Source organism: Aethina tumida, chromosome 3, assembly GCF_024364675.1.
Source record: "Aethina tumida isolate Nest 87 chromosome 3, icAetTumi1.1, whole genome shotgun sequence".
Lineage (NCBI taxonomy): Eukaryota > Metazoa > Arthropoda > Insecta > Coleoptera > Nitidulidae > Aethina > Aethina tumida.
In genome coordinates, this window is record NC_065437.1 from 34663564 (window position 1) to 34682737 (window position 19174).

Genomic DNA, 19174 nt, shown 5'->3' on the forward strand with positions numbered 1-19174 from the left:
AAGACTCATCCAATTATTCTGAATCAATTTCCTATACCAGATTTTTTAAAAAATTAATTAAGCGTATTTAATTCTTCTTTTAATATCAATAATTCAGTCAAAATCTGACATATCTAGATTTAAAATTATCATCCACGAGAAATAGAATAAAAAATCATATCCATGTCATGGTTTTTATGTTAAACTATTAATCTTGTTCGACATCATTTTTATTTTATTAGGATATTCGGTCTGCATCAACTTTTTTAATGTTCTACAAGAAAACTTTATTTTATAACTTTACTAAACTAGAAGAACTAAACAATTTAGAATTAAAGTGAGACTGCTTGAAAGAAGATAATTCTTTATTTTGATTGTTAATTGTTTTGTTTTTGAGGTCGTTGTTTCTTGTTATTAGCATTAATATTGGAATTTTTTATATGGAACATTATTTTATCAAGTAAAATTATTTATAGAAAGTACTTCGTTGCTAATGTCTGGTTTTGAATGAAACTCTTCAAACAATGACTGGTCCTTTCCATTTCATTGTTGTCTTTTATCAAAGAATCGGCAATTAAAATAATGTAAATCAACACGTGTAGTTGCCAGTTTCAATTTAGATTAACAAAATGACTTTAATGGAGATGGTGGCAGTAGACGATCCATCGTTCTCGGCTTCCTGTAATTTACTATGCCACTGGCATATCATTCCAATCCTCAGCTAGATCGGCCTTATCAAACAGGTGCAAAGTGGCCTTTTCACCTCGTCCACTTGTCCGCAGACTTGGCACCGACACCGTCGACTGGTCCACGATCCGGGCCGGCCCACGCAAAACGCATAACCACGAAATTCGTGGCAGCGCGTCCCTGAGTGTGTGTGTGCATATGGCCAGTGCCTTATGAAGACATTGCGTGGCTCCGAGTGAACCCTGTGCATACTCCGGGCAGTTGCTTTGACTCGTGGGAACAGGTACATAATGCCTCCGTCTCGGTCGTTTCGGTCGCTCGGTCTCGCTCTAATGTATTTCCGCCTGTGCCCGGTCCCAAGGTGTGCGACTGAGAGGACCGAGAACAACACCACGAAGATCGTCGTCGTCGTCGTCTGAACCGTAGTCCACTTTCCAAGACAACTGCGGCCCGGGTGCCGTGTTGCCGGTTCGACGAACGTACGCCACGAGTCGTCGTCCGACATTCGTCTGTTTTATTGGTTCGGGACGTTTTTTGGGGCTCGAGACCGACTTTCCGTCAAAACCGGACTTTTTGGACGGTTGCGTTGTACTTGAATTTTATTGTCGTCCTGGCTGATTAGGTGCTTAAGACGTTACTCAATCGTATAAACTAAATTCGACACTAATCGTTTTGTAATTTAGAACAATTTATCGGACTGGTTTAATTAAATCAAATTAGACATGATCTATGCGTACGAAAAAAACAAAATACAACTTTCAATTAGTAAAGCTTCTATTCGAATATAAACAAACATATAATTATCTAAAAGTGTGGTTTTATTAATGTAATTGGCAGGATATAAGTATTACTTTTTGAAGACTTTCAATATTTACAGATAATTATATGGGAATGAAAAAAATGCCGATTAAGATTCACTTTTTCTCCCATCAGCTTTATGATTTATGAACTGAAATGCAAGTTAAATGATGGTCTGACCCGAATTTGTAAAATATGAGGCACGATGCATGTTTTATTGAAAAGCTAGGATGTAGGACGCTTTAATTAATTACGTCGATGATTATTTTTAATACTGGATTTAAAGGAGGATTCTAACAATTCAATTTTTATTTTTTTCCAAATTACTGAAGACTATAAAAAATCAACAAAATCTTATTAAATAATTGGGAGAATAAATCAATAAACATACCTAGCAATTAATTATAACGAATTAAAAGATATTTTAATGAATAGCACAACGTGTTCATCAAGCTTTTTCATTAATAAGAAATTTATACACGTCATTAAGAGTTTTTTTTTGTATAATTACTATGAAAAATTTGTACCCATACAATGAATGAATTATTTTTTTCACCTATTTCTCATGATTTTCTCATAAATTTAGTTTCACATTTAATTTATGTGGTTTTTTAATCACAAATTATTTGACAACAGCTTTTTTAATAAACTACTATTCCTTTAAGATAAATAAATTTATTCGTGAAAACGATGAAATGATCTACATATCGTTAAATTTATTTTAAGACCATATTTTTTAATTTTACATCTAGTGTATGTTGTTTTTTAATAATAATAATAATTTTAATTCTAATTTTATATATATATATATATATATATATATATATATATATATATATATATATATATATATATAATTTTTTATATTGAATACATTTGTTTCTGAAAAAAATACGCCAGTAAAATTTTGAATATGAGGATGTTCTCCAAATATTTTTAAATTCCCATTTTTAATGTAAACTACTATTTATTTATGATGAATAAATTTATTTATGAAAATATGTTACAGTATAATTTAGCATGTGACAATATTCTTCAAACTTTTCACAATATTTTAAGGTCACATTGCCTAATTTTACATTTAATCTCATAAATTTTTAATAATAAATTATTTTTTGAGTTTTTCTGATAAATTTTAAAAGAATATAAATGCTTAAAATATTCAAAAAAATGTCAATCTAGAATTACCATGAAATTTTAAAATTAAATATCAAAATTATTATCTGTGAATCCCAATTTATATCATATTGCAAGTATCAAAGATTCATTGAATTTAAACGTGTAAAAAACCGTTGTATGTTAAAAGCCCCAAATATTTATTGGTGTGTAAATAATGTCCTATTTAATAATCTCAAAAAACCACTAAAACATATTTGTTGTACACCGCCTCCACATGCTTATCTTAATACTCGACAGTAAACATATAAACTTGGGACATGTGTTCAAAAAGCTCCACCCCGCTCTAAAAAAATAACGAACAATATACAAACAACCTACTCTATTGTTCCGCAGACATATGCTGTCGATTCCGTGAGTCTAATCCCCCACGCGATTCAGCTCGTTTATGGGCTTTTTTACAGGACAAGTGCGGATGAAAACGAAACTGAAGGGCGACATTGAATGGAATAATTAAAACGATACGCCCGATAATGAACAATATTGTCTACGAATCCGATACCCTTGACAAAACCACCCGAAATCCTGTCTGGATAATTCGTAATGTTACACATTTAATCGCATCTGATAAAATTTTAAGCAAAAGTTGTTGCCCACTCGTCGAATGTCTAATGGATTAATTTAAATACTAAATACTTAGTGGGGTGCATATAAAGGAGCGACAGAAGTCTTTACTTTTAAATTCAATGGCGCAACCGTTATAAATGCAAAGGAGGGCGGCCTTAAATAAAAAAAATGTGTACTTACTTGCAGGCATAACCGCCGTTGAGCGTCGAAACGCACGTCCCGCCATTTTTGCAAGGACTCGGCGAACAGGATACAAATCCTAAAACAAAAACAAACATGTGTTAAACAGCATTTAAATCGTTCAACTAAAAAATAGAAGAAATATTGAAAGTAATTAATTTAAACTAGATCGTTTCGATCGAACGGCGTCTTAATTTATGGGAAGTGTACGTTATTAAATTATATAGGTTTTTAATGGTTGTCTTTCATTAAGAGGTATCGATAAATCTTAACTTTTCTTAGCTAAATCGGTTACTTGATGGCCCATAATTTTTTTCAAGTTTTAGAGATTTATGATAATTGAACGATTTCAACGGCTATAATTAATTTTTCAACGGTGATCGGCGTGTAGAAAAATAGTAACAACAAAATTAAAATGAAGAAACATATTTCGTTGCATTTAACAAGTAAATAATGTGCAGATCGAAATATAAACGAGTCACTGAATAGGTGAGTGGTAATTTAAAAAATGGCAAGTCGGTTTGTCACAGGCCATAATGCAAATTATGTAAAATTTTCATTTTCCTTAACACAACAACGCGCCACATACAAGGCAATAAAGTTGTCTGCAGCAAAGAAACAATCAATTTGCATAGTTTATTCGGTTCTTATGGAATAACTTTACATTTAAACAACGAAAATGGTTAACTTATTCAAAAATCTCGAAGACAATAATTGGCTAATAAAACAAGCAATTTTAAATTGGACTCGAGAAAATGAAATTAACGAATCACAAAAATAAATAAGCAATAAAACGGCAGGCAAAATGAAAATATATATTTCATAGTTATAAATTACACTCACAAACCGTAACTAGTTGTTAGCCTGCCCACTACTGTAATTTCGGCCAATTTACTCTGTATGTTCAATGCGTCCTTAACATTCAATTCCCTTACATAATTAAGGCATTAAGTGACACCGAGTTAAGTGAACCATCTACTACCTACTGGATACAAACTCCAATTTATCGAGATTGAAACATGGCCAATCGATCAATTAGTTGCCTCTAAACACGGTGATTGAATCCCATCATATTGGAAATTCTTTTTGTTATATTAAATCAAATAATCGACAAAGAAAACAATACAAATTAGTGTAAAATGAGTCGAAAATGAAAAGAAGTTGAACAATGAAAAAATAATTTAGTAATCATTTCGTTAAATACCCTTAAAATGATCATTTTCCGGCAGAAAATTGGTTTTATAACATATTAATAGACCTTTTCCAAATTCAAATGAAAAATTTGAATATTGAACAGAAGTAATTAGAAATATCGTATTTTGTGACTATATTAAATTAACAAAAATAAATATTTTCAAAACTTATTTTTGAAATTATATAACTTTTATCTTAAATTGTTCGAATACAAATAATGTCATATAGCTTAAGACTTAATTGACAAAAAATAACATACAACAAAGTCACATTTTCAAAATTTATTCTTCATAAATCATTAGAATACAAATAATGTATTAAATTTTAAGACACAGAACAATAAAACCAGAAAAATCTGTTTTTCAACTTGTACAATTGAATATATGGAATTTAAAATAAACATAAAAAACAATTAAACATTTCCAAAATTTATTAACTCTTATCTTAAATAGTTAAAATACAAATAATGACATAAAAAGCTATTATTATTATATACGTTTTGTCTTTTAATCATTTCATGGTAGAAAATTGTTTTAGTTTTATAAAATAGAATAAATAAGGCACAAAAAAGAGAGCAATTCGATGTAAAAGATTCTAAAAAAGATCAAAATGTCTTATATATGAACAATCTGATTAAAGCATTTCATTAAATACCTATAAAACGACCATTTTCCGGTCTAGCTGAAAAATGGCATCATAACAGTACTAAAATATATATAACGTAATAGACATTTAACGATAAACCGAAGATTAAGCTCAAATAAACCAAATAGTTTATTGAAGAATGAACTAATACGATGCAAAATACCTGACCCACCATTTAAATCAACTGCATCATCGGAATGCAATTCCTTATCGACCGATTTAATTAGTACACACGGAGTGGTGCTTGTAAAAACCAGCGGCCATATCTTGTTAACATTTTTCCCTCAACGAATACCGTTAATTATGAATATCGATCTAACCAATAAACTACGTAACGTACGAACTTGATGGAGCGGATAGCGCAAAGAGAGCAAAAGCACACGCCGCAGTGTCCTGTAACGGGGACTGCGACTTATCACATCCCGGATGGATTCATTAAAACGTTTTGCGAGATGCCGATGCCACAATAACGTGGCACGTTGCCGGGCATCGCACCTATCCCGAATTAGAGATTTTTCACTTTCGTACTGGCGTATCCAGGTTATTTCGGTCGGGAACAGCAACAGATTTAAGTGTGAAAAGGTAGAGCAGTGAGGGGGACAATAAAATTCACAATTCACACACACAACATATGTGTGTGCATGTATTAACTGCTAATTATGACTACTGCAATTAATGTTGTTATAGGTTCTGTTATTCCAACGAACGAAAAAAGCCCCCTGAATAACTTGTTCTCGAAGTTCTCGTAACGGAAACTGTCCTAATTGGTTAATTCCATTCCCCGTGGTCAACAAAATTTAATAATTGTAATTTATGGTGCGTTTTCCTCCGTCCGACGGAACTAACTGTTACCAAAGACTATTAGGATTGACGTGTGTTACTGTCTAAACAAATCCTCTCCCACATTTATCTAGAAAATGATAAGGAAATCGTAAAATAATAAACACCATTGAAAATATCTTATTTACTTAAACACATAAAATTTTCATATAGTAGTTAAATTGCTTGATTACAATGTTGTTCCATCACCAAAGCAAAACATAATTGTTTAACTGTAATTAGCCATTTCTATATTTGTCCAATGCAATTTCATAGAAAGACAATCAGTCACACTGTGTAATAAGTATGAAATTGATTTCAATCATTCTCTGCATTTTTCTTGAATTGTATTTACTTTACAGTTTTTAAGCTTGGAAAATCACTTAAAAGGTTTTTTTATTATTATGTAATACATTTAAACGCCATAAAAACAATGAACAAATAATATTTATGAAAAAAATATTAATTCAACCTCTTCGATTTGACTTTAATGAAAAACTTTTGTCTCAAATCGTTAAAATAGAAATGCTGTAAAGTTTATGACAAAACAATAGGACTAAGAAAATCTCTATTTCAATTTACAAAATGCATATTAAAATGATGAATGAAAATAATTTACAAATACAATCTGTTTTTCCACCAATAAAAGAAAGAAACATTTTCAAAATTACCCTTTAAATTATATATAATCATGATAAATTTGAATAAAATCTGTTGTCTGTGATAATAGAACTAGAGTAATCGTCTTTCAACTTATACAATCAATTTATTATATTAAATTGAGAAAATGAACAAAGAGAATAACAAAGTATTTTCAAAATTTACTGTTTATATTACATAATTTTTTAAATAAATTGTTAAATAATAACTAATCTAAATAATAACTGAGGTGTCATAGGTTTAGAATAATCTGTTTTCAACTTATACAAATTATTATAATATAGTGAGGAAAATGAAGAATATATTTTATAAACAGGTATTTTCAAAATTACATAATGTTTATCATAAATTGTTAAAATTTAAATAATAACTGTTACAACGTTTGTGACAATAGAAATAGAATATAGTTTTTTTTTCAACTACACAATTTATTATATTAAATAGTATTTTTAAAATATACTGTTCAAAAAATAAAAATAAAATAATAACCCTTTTCAAGTGTGTAACTATAAAAGTAGAATAATCTGTTTTTTAACTGATAAAATTTATACTGTTCTGTTATTAATATAACAAATATAAAAAAGTATTTTCAAAATTTACTGCTGCAATTATATAATTTTATCATAAATTGTTAAAATTTAAATAAAAACTGTGGTAACGTAGATCTAGAATAATCTATTTTCAACTTATACAAATTATTTATTATATTGAGATAAATGAACATATTCTATAAGAAAATATTTTCAAAATTTACTGTTTATATTATATAATTTTTATCATAAATTAAATTATGTTGTAATGTTTGTGACCATAGAAATAGAATATAGTTTTTTTTTTAAACTTAAACAATTTATTATATTAAATAGTATTTTCAAAATACACTGTTCAAAAAATAAAAAAATAACCGTTTTCAAGTGTGTAACTATAAAAGTAGAATAATCTGTTTTTCAACTGATAAAATTTATGACATTGAGGAAAATGAACAAATATAACAAACAAAATATTTTCAAAGTCTATTGCTTCAATTATATAATTTTATCATAACTTATAAAATTTATTACATTAAGGAAAATGGACAAATATAAAAAAGTATTTTCAAAATTTAGATCTAGAATAAACTGTTTTCAACTTATATAAATTATTTTATTATATTGAGAAAAATATATTATATAACATATTCTATAAGAAATTTCTAAATTTACTGTTTATATTATAGAATTTTGTTATAGATTTTAAAATTCTAATAAATAATTGCAAAGTTTGTTATACTGTTTAAATTAGATAATAAGAATAATCTAACTTAACTATACAATTATGTTAAATTGACAAAAAATAACAGAACATTTTATTGATTTTACTTCTCTTCACTTCTAAATGCATTTTAAGTACAAGAATTAAATAAATATTCTTCACATTTCAAACGTATAATTTCGTTAGTGCATCGTCTAGCATCGAGATAAAATTTCGTCCAATGCGCACCACCTGTCAGAACGCGGGACCGTTAGAGCCGAGGGGTGGTTCTACGGCGTTGGGGTCTGGTGCGTGACGTCACTTACACACACGTGCAGCTGCTCCGCCACTCGCAGGTCAAAAATCTATGGCCGTTTCGAACAACAACAAATAATCTAGGACGTTTCGCCGATGTGTACCGCGACAATATCATTTTTTTCGGTTGGTCTTATCGTCTTGAGGCATATAATAAGGGCAATTGTATGCCGTGTTGTTTGCACAGATAAAACTGCGTAAATTGTTTGCATAAATATTCGATACTGGTTTCTCAGAAACGTTAAACCGCGATCGGGTTGGATCGATCATTTTAACGCGTGCAGAATGTATTTTGGTCGTGATAAGAGGATGCTGTGCATCTTTTGGATGGCGCCCATCAAAGCGTAACCGGTGGCATTACGTTTGCGGTGTGCTGCCGAGAATGTTGACCAAAAGGGCAACGCATAAATCGGTGATTGTGCGCCAGTGTCGTACAGTTCAAATACTGCTTCGCTACGTGACATTTTTACAAACACAATATATATATTCAATTCCAACACGCAGCAACCAAGTTGTATTACAATAGTGTTTAGTCTGATAGATTTCCGTTACTTCTCAAGTATATACAACATGTTTAAAATGCCGGTTGAATTTAAATTTTGCGGCAAATAATTGTACGAGCGACTACGTACAAAAACTGTGAGCTGGATGGAGATATTTTCGAAAAGTAAAAAATCGTGCGTGCATGGAAGAGAGCGAAATGAAAACATCCTTGGTACACGTACGATCGTGATCGTTTTGTTTTGAAACGAGTTTTCTTTAACACCTGCCAGTACCGAGTGCGTACACATCTAGGGATTGTATTTTTAAGAAAACGTTTCATGTACTGCTGCTCCACTTATGACAAGATAGAAAACTATTTACGCTCTTTTTTATTTCTTATCGAAATCATGGCGTCTTCCCGAAGTGCATGGGAATGTAAATAGATGGTGAATTTGTATAAATATAAAAAGGATTTTTCATTAAGTAAATAAATGTTTTTACTAGTTTTAGCAGTCACGTTATAAATTGTGGGAGAAGATATAACAACGAAATTTAAATAAAATTCATTAATTTTTCATATTTTAAGAAAAATGTTAAGGAAAAAGATATCAAGATATAAGGTTAAAAATTTTGATTATTTATCATATTAGGGAACATTTGTTATCTTTTTATTAAAAACTTGTTACAGTATCTCTTAAAATAATATGGAAATAACAAGTTAAACTTAGAGTGTTAGAGACAGTAATTTGAACACTGAAATATATTTTTAAATTTTTATTTGTAACGGTAACTCCAGTTTGATTAAAAAATAGTTTCTTTTTGAGTTCTACCTTCCAAATTTTACAAAATATTTATTTTAATATTTGACTCCATTGACCTCTCAGAAAAACCATTTTTCTTTCAAAATTTAAAATTTTGATTTTTTAATAATTGGAACAATTCTTATATCTTTATTAAAATCTTTTTACAGTGTTTCTCCAAATAATATAAAAATAACATGTTAATCTTTGAGAGAAATAAAGCTTGGTAACTCAAGTTTAGCTCAAACAAAATCGTTAAATTTTGTATCAAAAAACTATTGTTTTTCCTACTCGATCTTCCACATTTTACACTTTTGTACTTATTTTACTTCAGCCACTAGAGACGATAATTTGAAAACTTCTCAGAAAAAACATTTTTCTTTCAAACTAATCAATTCAAAATTTAGATTATTTTATATGGAACAATTGTTATATCTTTATTACATTTTTTTTGCTAAGTCTCCCAAAATATGAAAATAACATGTTAAACTTTGAGAAAAATAAAACTCAATAACTCAAGTTTGGTTCAACGAAAATCGTTAAATTTTGTATAAAAATATTCCTACTCTATCTTCCATATTTTTAAATTTTGTACTTTTACAGTGTCTAGTATGGAATCAAAATGTTAAACTTTTTTCAAATTTTTGACTGAATCTTTGATAAGAAAAGAAATATCAATGTGTTATATTACCGACTTGTCAGAAAAATATTTCCTTTTAATTTATTTAATTTGATTATTTATTTTGTCCAACATCTGAAACAATTCTCTAAGCACCGTATGGTGCAACCAAGAACTTAAGAATATTGCAAATCAATTAAAAACAAAATAAAACCTGCTCAAAACAGTAAACCACAGAGATCACGACTTATTCCAGTGATAAAGTCGGTTCAAGGCTAACAGTTCCCTTATAAACGATCAATAATTTACAAAATATTGCCGGAATCCTAATCAGTTAACCGAGTGGCTGATAAATGGTCGATAATAAACTTAATTACCACATAAATGCAGCCGTGTTGCATGCGTTTTAATATCGCAATAAAGTTTCGGTTGCGCGCCCGATAACCGGTGAGTGTTTATAATCTTCGCCAGTAAGGAAATCAGAATTTATGATTGAAAACTTTTGCGGCCGCGGCCGTCAGCACTTCGTTTAAAATAAAAAAAGGTAAACGTCGTTAGGCGAGCCGGGAATTCTTCTCAGGCTTTCTCCGCAGATACGAAATACAGATCAACGGTCATTCAAGCCAACAACTGATATTTAGTGTTGGGTGTTAATTATGTGCGCCGCTAAAACGAATATCAATTTCGAGAAACGAGAACAAAGAACGTGTCGATCACTAAAAAAATAGGACTGCACCGATGAATATTATAAATTATACAAATTATTTAATCTCCATTTTCTATATTCTTTTTATTTCAATTCACATAAACAATTAAAAGAAACAGTAAAACATTCGACAGTAATTTATTCAAGTATATGATTAAAAAACGACACATCTGGGTGAATTTTTCCTGCTGGCAGGAAGGCGTCAGTGACATTTTTAGACAATTAGTGCCAAAGCCGACGAATCGGTCGAGCCTTGCAAAGCAGAACATTTTAATTCACATGATTGGAAATCGTGCAAAAACGTCAAGACGACACTTTAATCGAGGAACTGGATAAATAACGGTAATTGAAATTAATTGAACACACACACTTGTTGTTGAAAATAAGACCCAATCTCCGGATCGGAAGAGGCTGGAGATATGGTGTTAGAGTGGCTTTATTTTACAATAAAAAGCATTAATTAAGGGGTCTCATTTAAAGATGGTCGATTGCCAAGAACACAATATAAAATGTAACTCTATAAACCGTTAATTAACATCGTGTGCAATCCGATAATTAATACAATTTTTTGCCCGTGGTGCGCATTCATTTCGCAGTTCCCACAACTTTTACTCTGTGTAGCTCTCCCACTCACTAAAATATTGTTAATGGCGACTCTTGAGAATATAATTACTATTCATTTATTAATGGACATATAATAATTACCTAATAAGCCAGCGAACTAATATAAATAACTGATCTGGTTAAGTCTGACGGATTTTGTACAATTTTTTGCCTCCCGGACATCATGACTCGGTGGTTATTTGTTGGTTTCACAGTAAAGTCGTTGATTGGCCACCATTTAAGTAATTTATCTCTAATCTGGAACTTTTCTGATTAGTATTTACTAATTGCTCGGCAATAAAACCCATAGAATAAGAGCATTAACCCGAAAATTGGACTGTTCGAAAAAAATAATTAAGCCATTGACAAATGGTTAACTGTTATTGATATCATCTTGTGGGAACTAGTGGCTTTCTATTTCCTATACGTCAAAACATAACACAGCTAGGAACGTAATCACTCAAACAGTTGAGACAAGAATCCCTGAATCCCAGAATTAATTATACAAAAAGAATGACATCACAAAATTGTAATTTATTTCTCTTTGTAGAGAAACACCGATACTCGTCGTTTCAATTGCTTAATCACACCTACATTATGGTGTTAGGTTTATCTTAAATTAAAACTATCAAACAAACTGACATTATTAATGTAAAGTTTGTATTTCGAAATTTCGTGTGCCTTATTACCCAGGGAGTTATTCAAATGAAAATCATGTTTACTTACATCTTGTACTCTCATTTATTCCAATTAAAAACTTCAGAAGACGATAGATCATGGTATGGTTCCAAAATTTATTGGGTACAATTTCTATATTAACCGTTTTTCAGTGTGGCGAACATGATAACTTTTAGGTTAGGTTATTTTAGTATAGGCAACCGTTGTAAACAAACCTTGTTTAGTTGTTGGTAGTATCAAGTTATCAGAATGTCGTTAAAAAATATCTTCCAGTAATTCATTAATCAATTTCTTTATTACCCTTAGTAATAAATTGAAGGCCCCAAAATTGGAAAATGCATACAGTTAGATAAAACAACAGCATATAATTTACTGGAATGGTCTAATCAAGAAAAATGTTTATTTACAACTTGTACTCTCATTTATTTTCATTAAAATACTTCAGAGTGTCAGGAAAAAGGAACAATATGTAATCACCATTTCACACACCAACATATTCCACAATTTATTGGAAGCAATTTGTGTAGGTATTACATGCATAATTTTTTTCCAGTGTGTTGATTTTTAGGTTATGTTATTTTAGAATAAAACTTGTATAAGTTTGTAAACAAATATTATTTATAAATTGTTAAACCTAATGAAAGTTACCACAAAATTGTTAGTTAGTTCTTCCAGCAATCCTTTAACAATTTGTGTATTACTCGTAGCATTAAATTAAAGATTTCAACTGGACGAAACAAAATAGTCTCATGGATGTCACTCCGCCTCGCGAACGAAGATTATTGGACGCGAACATAATTAGTATCCGTTCTCACCAATCATTAGGTGGGTCTTTCGGCGTATTTCACACACTGCGGCGCGGAAATAAAAACATACACATCGAAACCTGTTCGTTACACTTAGCCGTGCACATCATCGGGGCATCTTCTAAGCCCCGGCTAATTGCCAACCATTAGACATTATCGAATTAGTTCCGTTCCAGCAAGATTTTCACAATCCGACTTTTTTACTATTTTCTTCATTTTACTATGTTAATAAATGTGGACGCAGAACATTTTTTTTTTGTTTCAGTAGGTTGCGGTACGCATGCAAGAGAAAGGTTGACCGGTTCGGACAATGAAAAGACCGTCGAAACATTTTTGTCCACCGTTAAAATTCTTCGACATGAAATAGAATTCGGATATGTCAAAAAACAATAGTAAGCTAAACAGGTTTTTTTGTTACGTAGCTCTGGCGAAAGAGTTTTGATGCGGGAACGTTCTACGATGATTCATTTCGCATACTTGACATTAAACGTTCTCAGTTGCCAATTTTACCTCTATCAACAATTTTTTGGACGATGAAGTTACACGTACAAATAAATTAGGTGTATGTTTTAAGTTACTTGAAAATATATTTTCTCCGAGTGTCATGAAGAATTGGCACCTGCTCAGGTAAAACTTACACAAAGGATTATTGCATGCAATATTTGACACAATGGAAGAATTATGAGAGGTCAATATTTTATTACTGGAAAAACCCACAAGAAAGTGTCAAAAATTTAATATTAGATGTTCTATTTTATAAATAATCAATAACAATATTTAAATATGGTTATATAAACGACGATAAACTCATCTATTTGTAAATAAGCACAAAATATATACAGTGTGGCCCATTTGAAAGCAAGCATCCTCATAAATTCGTATTTTTCGTCCGATTTTTACAAATTTTATTTTTTTTTTTTCAATTGTGAAACATGAAAATATATACTTATAGACATTTTCGGTCAAAGTAATTTTTCAGACATGAAAATTGGAAAAATGATACTAACAAATTTTTTATAGCAAATGCAACTTGACCTCTGAATTAAGCACCGCCTGAAATGGTTATATACCAAATATCATTAGTATGCATATTCAAAATTGTAAAAAAATTAAAAATTATATTCTTATGAATTTATTTTTCAACAATGTTGGAATGTTATACTAAAATCATTACAATTAATTTCTCGTAATATTCATATTATTTGTTTCTATCAATTTTTTAGTTTGAAATTTAATATATCTTACCATCAAAAATATAACCTCTTAATACTTCAAGACAAGTGTACATTTTTTATTTTAAATAACAATTATAGTTGAATGAATTTACCTTAAAAATGTAGGAAAATATCAACATATAATTTGAAATATATTAAATTATTTTGAACTAAAATATTTCTGATAAATTTTCATATATTCATTCAATTTTAACGACTCTGAAAAATGAAAAACAATTTCATAAATTTATATGATGATATTTAACAGAAGTATTGTTATCTAAACCATCGACAATTTGTTTAAAATCACAATTTTTGCGTTAGTGTGTATGAATATAAAAAATAAAATAAATTATTAGTTACTCTATTATTATTTAATAGAAAAAAATATTGAGATAATTTAGTAATACACTTTTTAAAATGCCGGAAAACTGCACAAAAATATAATTCAAGTCTAGAATATAACTATAAATATATAAATACTATAGTTATATTTATATAACTCTGATAAATTATTAGATAACTAATATTGTTGGTTTTCAACCGTGATTATAAATTATCAGTGGTTAATAAACGCAGATTTAACACAGTCATAAAAAAATGTTTAATTTTCCATATCAATACATTTTACTAAGACATAATTTAATATATTTCATATTTTTGCTTTACATTTTAAACGCAAATCTAATTATCTGAAATAAGAAAATTGCAAATAACATTATTATCCTGTCAAAAAAAATAACAGAAACATAAAAGTTATATCATTTTTTTTAAACTTCAAATGACAAATTTCGTATAAATTTCAAAAATGGTCAAAATATATATATATAGGCAAGTCCCTAGTAAGTAGCTGAATTTTTACATATGGTTTTTCAATAGTTTCAATCAATAAATTGAATGTATATAATAAATTTATAGAAAATATATTTAAATATAATTTTATGATAATAGAATGAGAAGATTATTTGTTCAGAAATTTGTAAATTTTGATTATTGTTAAGTTATTTTGAAAGAAATACATTTTTAGTTTTATGTTCTCAAGCAACCTTTTTTTGAAAGTAAATCCCCAGTATGTAATTGATTTTTACATATGATTTTTCAATGGTTTCAATCAATAAATTGAATTGAAGTCGACAGAATGAATTTATAGAAAATATATTTAAATATAATTTTATAATAATATAATAAGAATGATTATATATGTTTAGAAATTTGTAAATTATGATTATTGTTACAAGTTAGAAAATTTAACTTGAAATTAGAAAAATCAACATAATATTTGATTTAATTATATAAGTAGTATTCGCACCATAAACATTATGTTATTAATATTATTCCGTTCAAGAAAGTAAACAATGATCAATATCCTGTTTGTTAGATTGTAATCTTCATGTCAACAATATTTCCAATATAAATTCAAATCAAACAACACGTATAATCAGACAACAAATTTATCGTTACCAATGCAATTTTCGTTTCGCAAATCGGGAGACAATTAAATAATTGCAGCGCGCGACCGGAAACATCGACGATTGATCAAGAAACGAACTCTTCCAATACAGGTACTCGGTTTATTTACATTCGTTCCATATCAAAAATTTCTCGTAACATCTGTGGCACAAGGAACGCAACGTTTGCAGGACCGACAGTAGTTGTGCACCACCTTTACGGGGAAAGGTAAAGGTGGACCGGGACAAAACAACCCTCGAGGCAAAACTCATCCGCCGTGACATTGGCACTATTCATCGGTTTCGTGTTTTGCGTTCAACGAAAATTGCGCCTATTTCGTTAGTTTCGATTTGAGTTTTCTTACTGGCACTTGCATTTTTTAACGAACCGACTGACACCGAAGTGGCTGTTGCGAACAATCTACGGGAATTAACTGACACATGTTGGCGGTTGGACTTGTTTGGCGCAATTGAACGTTAATTAAATTATTTAAATGTAATCGTACCTGTTGCCGTGTGCACCAAAGAGAGAAGTACGAGTGTGGACGATGCTATAATCCAAATATTATAATCCCTCTTATTGCTAGTAATCCACATTTTAGTTTAACTTCCCTCATGGGGCGCACATAACACTTTTAGTACACCTAACACATACAAAATCGGATTGCACAAACTAAGTTAGACACATTTTAATCTGGTTCCTGCACTTTTTCCCAGTTTTTAATTGATAAATAACACTTTGAACGTTACATCCGCGCACAGACAAACATTACGGATCACGGCGCACTCGATTCTGCCGAGGGGGGTTTAGTTAAGACGCTCAAAGATGGCAACCGGACTATCTGTATATTCCTACGCGCATACTCTCTCAACTACTTGTTGTTTCTCGCGTTACAATTGCGTTTGTCCACCAAAAAATTACGATAAATTAATAGATTAACGCGTCGTTAATGATATTTGAGTCAGAAAATTGTCTGTAAACCCGCAGAACGTTTGAAAATCCGCGTGAGAAAATGTTCGGAACTACTTTTCGGTGTACCATGTTGGAATGTGCTTACACCGGTGCTTTCGGAGCGACCAATCACATTCGACCTGCCCCACCACCGAACGTATTCAGCTAGTGGCAATATTTTGAGTTTTATTTACGTTAGCTAAAAAGTCTATGAATACATAGTGCTTTTTAGATCAGATGGAGCGCATTTCTCGTATTTATGTCACTCAGCGTTAAAAGTTTTAGTTCAAGCACCTTTCATGTCGTTTTGATTTTACGATTTTGAGTGTGGTGGTGACGAAGAATATTTTATTACAAGTAATGTTTATTTTCAAATAAATTTAGGTTTGGCGATAATTACAAAGACATAAAAATATAATTTTTTAGCAAAACTATAAAAATATGAAGATTGTGTAATAAAAGAAGAAAATCCTAAAATACAAAGTGCCAAGGGCTGGAATAAAAATGACATTAAAAATAACTGAACAAAATCATATTTAAAAAAAATAATTTAATTTATTTATAATTTCACCCCACACTTTTCTTTCATGGCTTTTAAAAAAGTTATAAAATTTAATTTAAATATTTAAGCTGACAATACTCTGTATAATTTATTTTTTTATGGCTATTTTAATACCAGATAGCAAATTTAAAAAAATGCTGTTATAGTGTTACATCTGCAGTTCGTACTTTTAAATTATTTTAGGAAATAATCAAGAAAATTACTATTCAAATTGCGAACTGTTTTTATAATTTAGTTATAAATAGATTAGACATGTAATTAAACATAAAAAACTATATCTCAATTTTTGTTTGACAGTTTATAAAAATATTTTAAAATAAATACATTTTTAGGTTTAGCAACGTTCTCAAGTAACCCCTTTCTGAAAGTAAGGTTCTACTCTCTGAACATTTTTTTTTTATTTTTCTAAAAAATCAATTTTCAATAACTATTTTAATAAAAAAAAATTTTGTAATTACTTCCATTCAGGTAATATAGAATATATTAAAAATTATCATACAAAAATTCAGCACGTGTATGTTTTAAATTAAGTAGATTACTGTTCAATATATCCATGTATATGAATACTTAATAAAAATATAACAAGTACATGTAAGAAACAAATGTCCTTTGACGAAGGATACCACTAATTAAAGTCAGATTACTGTAATGAAGACTTACGTTTGTTATTATTGCAGTCGAAAATTCTTAAAACATATTTTTTAGATTTACTATAAACTATGAAATTATGAAGATTGTGTAATAAAAGAAGAAAATCCTAAAAGTGCCAAGAGCTGGGAAAAACGACATTAAAAATAACTGAACAAAATCAAATTTAAAAAAAGTAATTTAATTTAATTATAATTTTACCCCACACTTTTCTTTCATAACTTTTAAAAAAGTTATAAAAATTAATTTAAATATTTAAGCCGACAATAATCCCAGATAGCATATTTTAAAAAATGCTGTTATAGTGTTGCATCTGTACTTTTAAATGATTTTATGAAGAAATCCGGAAAATTACTGTACAAATTCCGAACTGCTTTTATAATTTAGTTATAAATAGAGAAGATATGTAATTAAACATAAAAAATCATTGCACAAAATTGTTTTTGACAATTTTTTTTTGAATTAAATACTTTTTTAGTTTTACGTTCTCAAACAACCCTTTTCTGAAAATAAGGTTCTACTTTCTAAACAAACATTTTTTTTTATTTTTCTAAAAAATCAATTTTCCATAACCGTATTACTAAAAAAATTATGTAATTACATCCATTCAGACAAATTTATAACCATAAGTAATATCTGTGTACTTTATTAATAAATTTTACTGTAAATAAACACAATGAAATACAATGATCATTTTTATTATTCTTTCTTTTTTTAATAAAATTAATATGTATAGAATATATTAAAAATTATCAGACAAAAATTCAGCACGTGTATGTAAGAAGATTACTGTTCAAAAATCTGTGTATATAAATACTTAATAAAAATATAACAAATCTCCTTTGACGAGGATACCACTAATTAAAGTCAGATTACTGTAATAAATACTTACGTCTGTCATTATTGCAGTCGAAAATTCTTAAGACATGTTTTTCAGATTTAATAATTTTAATTGACTTTGATTCAAAGTAAAATATGAAAATGTATATTGGAAAAAAATACATTTGCGACCAGAAAACAAATGATTATATGCATACATATATTATCAGGGAAACCCTGAGAATCAAAGGCGCTTTGACTATTGATCTTTACAAAATGAATTAAATATTAAATAATATATTGTTATTCAAAAATTAAATTAATAAATGTTCGGATACATCAATAAATCATAAAACAATTCATAATAATTTCGTAAGTATCCAAATGTATATTTAATTAGTGACAATTAAAATGACTTTATTTATGCAAATGAATACCTTGTTCACTGGGAGCACCATGCGTTCGGCACGTATGTGGCATTCATCAGATTATCAGAAGAAAGCATCTTTTAACCAGCGAGGCAAAAATATACGTTTGCCAGGTCCGATGTGACAAGCTGAAGAGCCTATTCAAAATTTGCTGGAAT

General features: G+C 29.4%; 1 protein-coding gene across 2 annotated transcripts in view; it reads right to left on the bottom strand.

Annotated features, from left to right (window-relative positions):
- Window positions 1-16382, bottom strand: part of LOC109595403 (neurogenic locus Notch protein) — a 98548-nt gene extending 82166 nt beyond the window's left edge. For both annotated transcript variants that reach the window (XM_049964048.1, XM_049964047.1), the window contains exons 1-2: window positions 16114-16382; window positions 3388-3466 (exon numbers count right to left, since the gene is read on the bottom strand). In XM_049964048.1, coding sequence (XP_049820005.1) covers window positions 3388-3466; window positions 16114-16204 — 170 coding nt within the window. In that variant the 5' untranslated portion in view covers window positions 16205-16382. The remainder of the gene's footprint in view (window positions 1-3387; window positions 3467-16113) is intronic.
- Between the last annotated feature and the right edge of the window lie 2792 nt (window positions 16383-19174).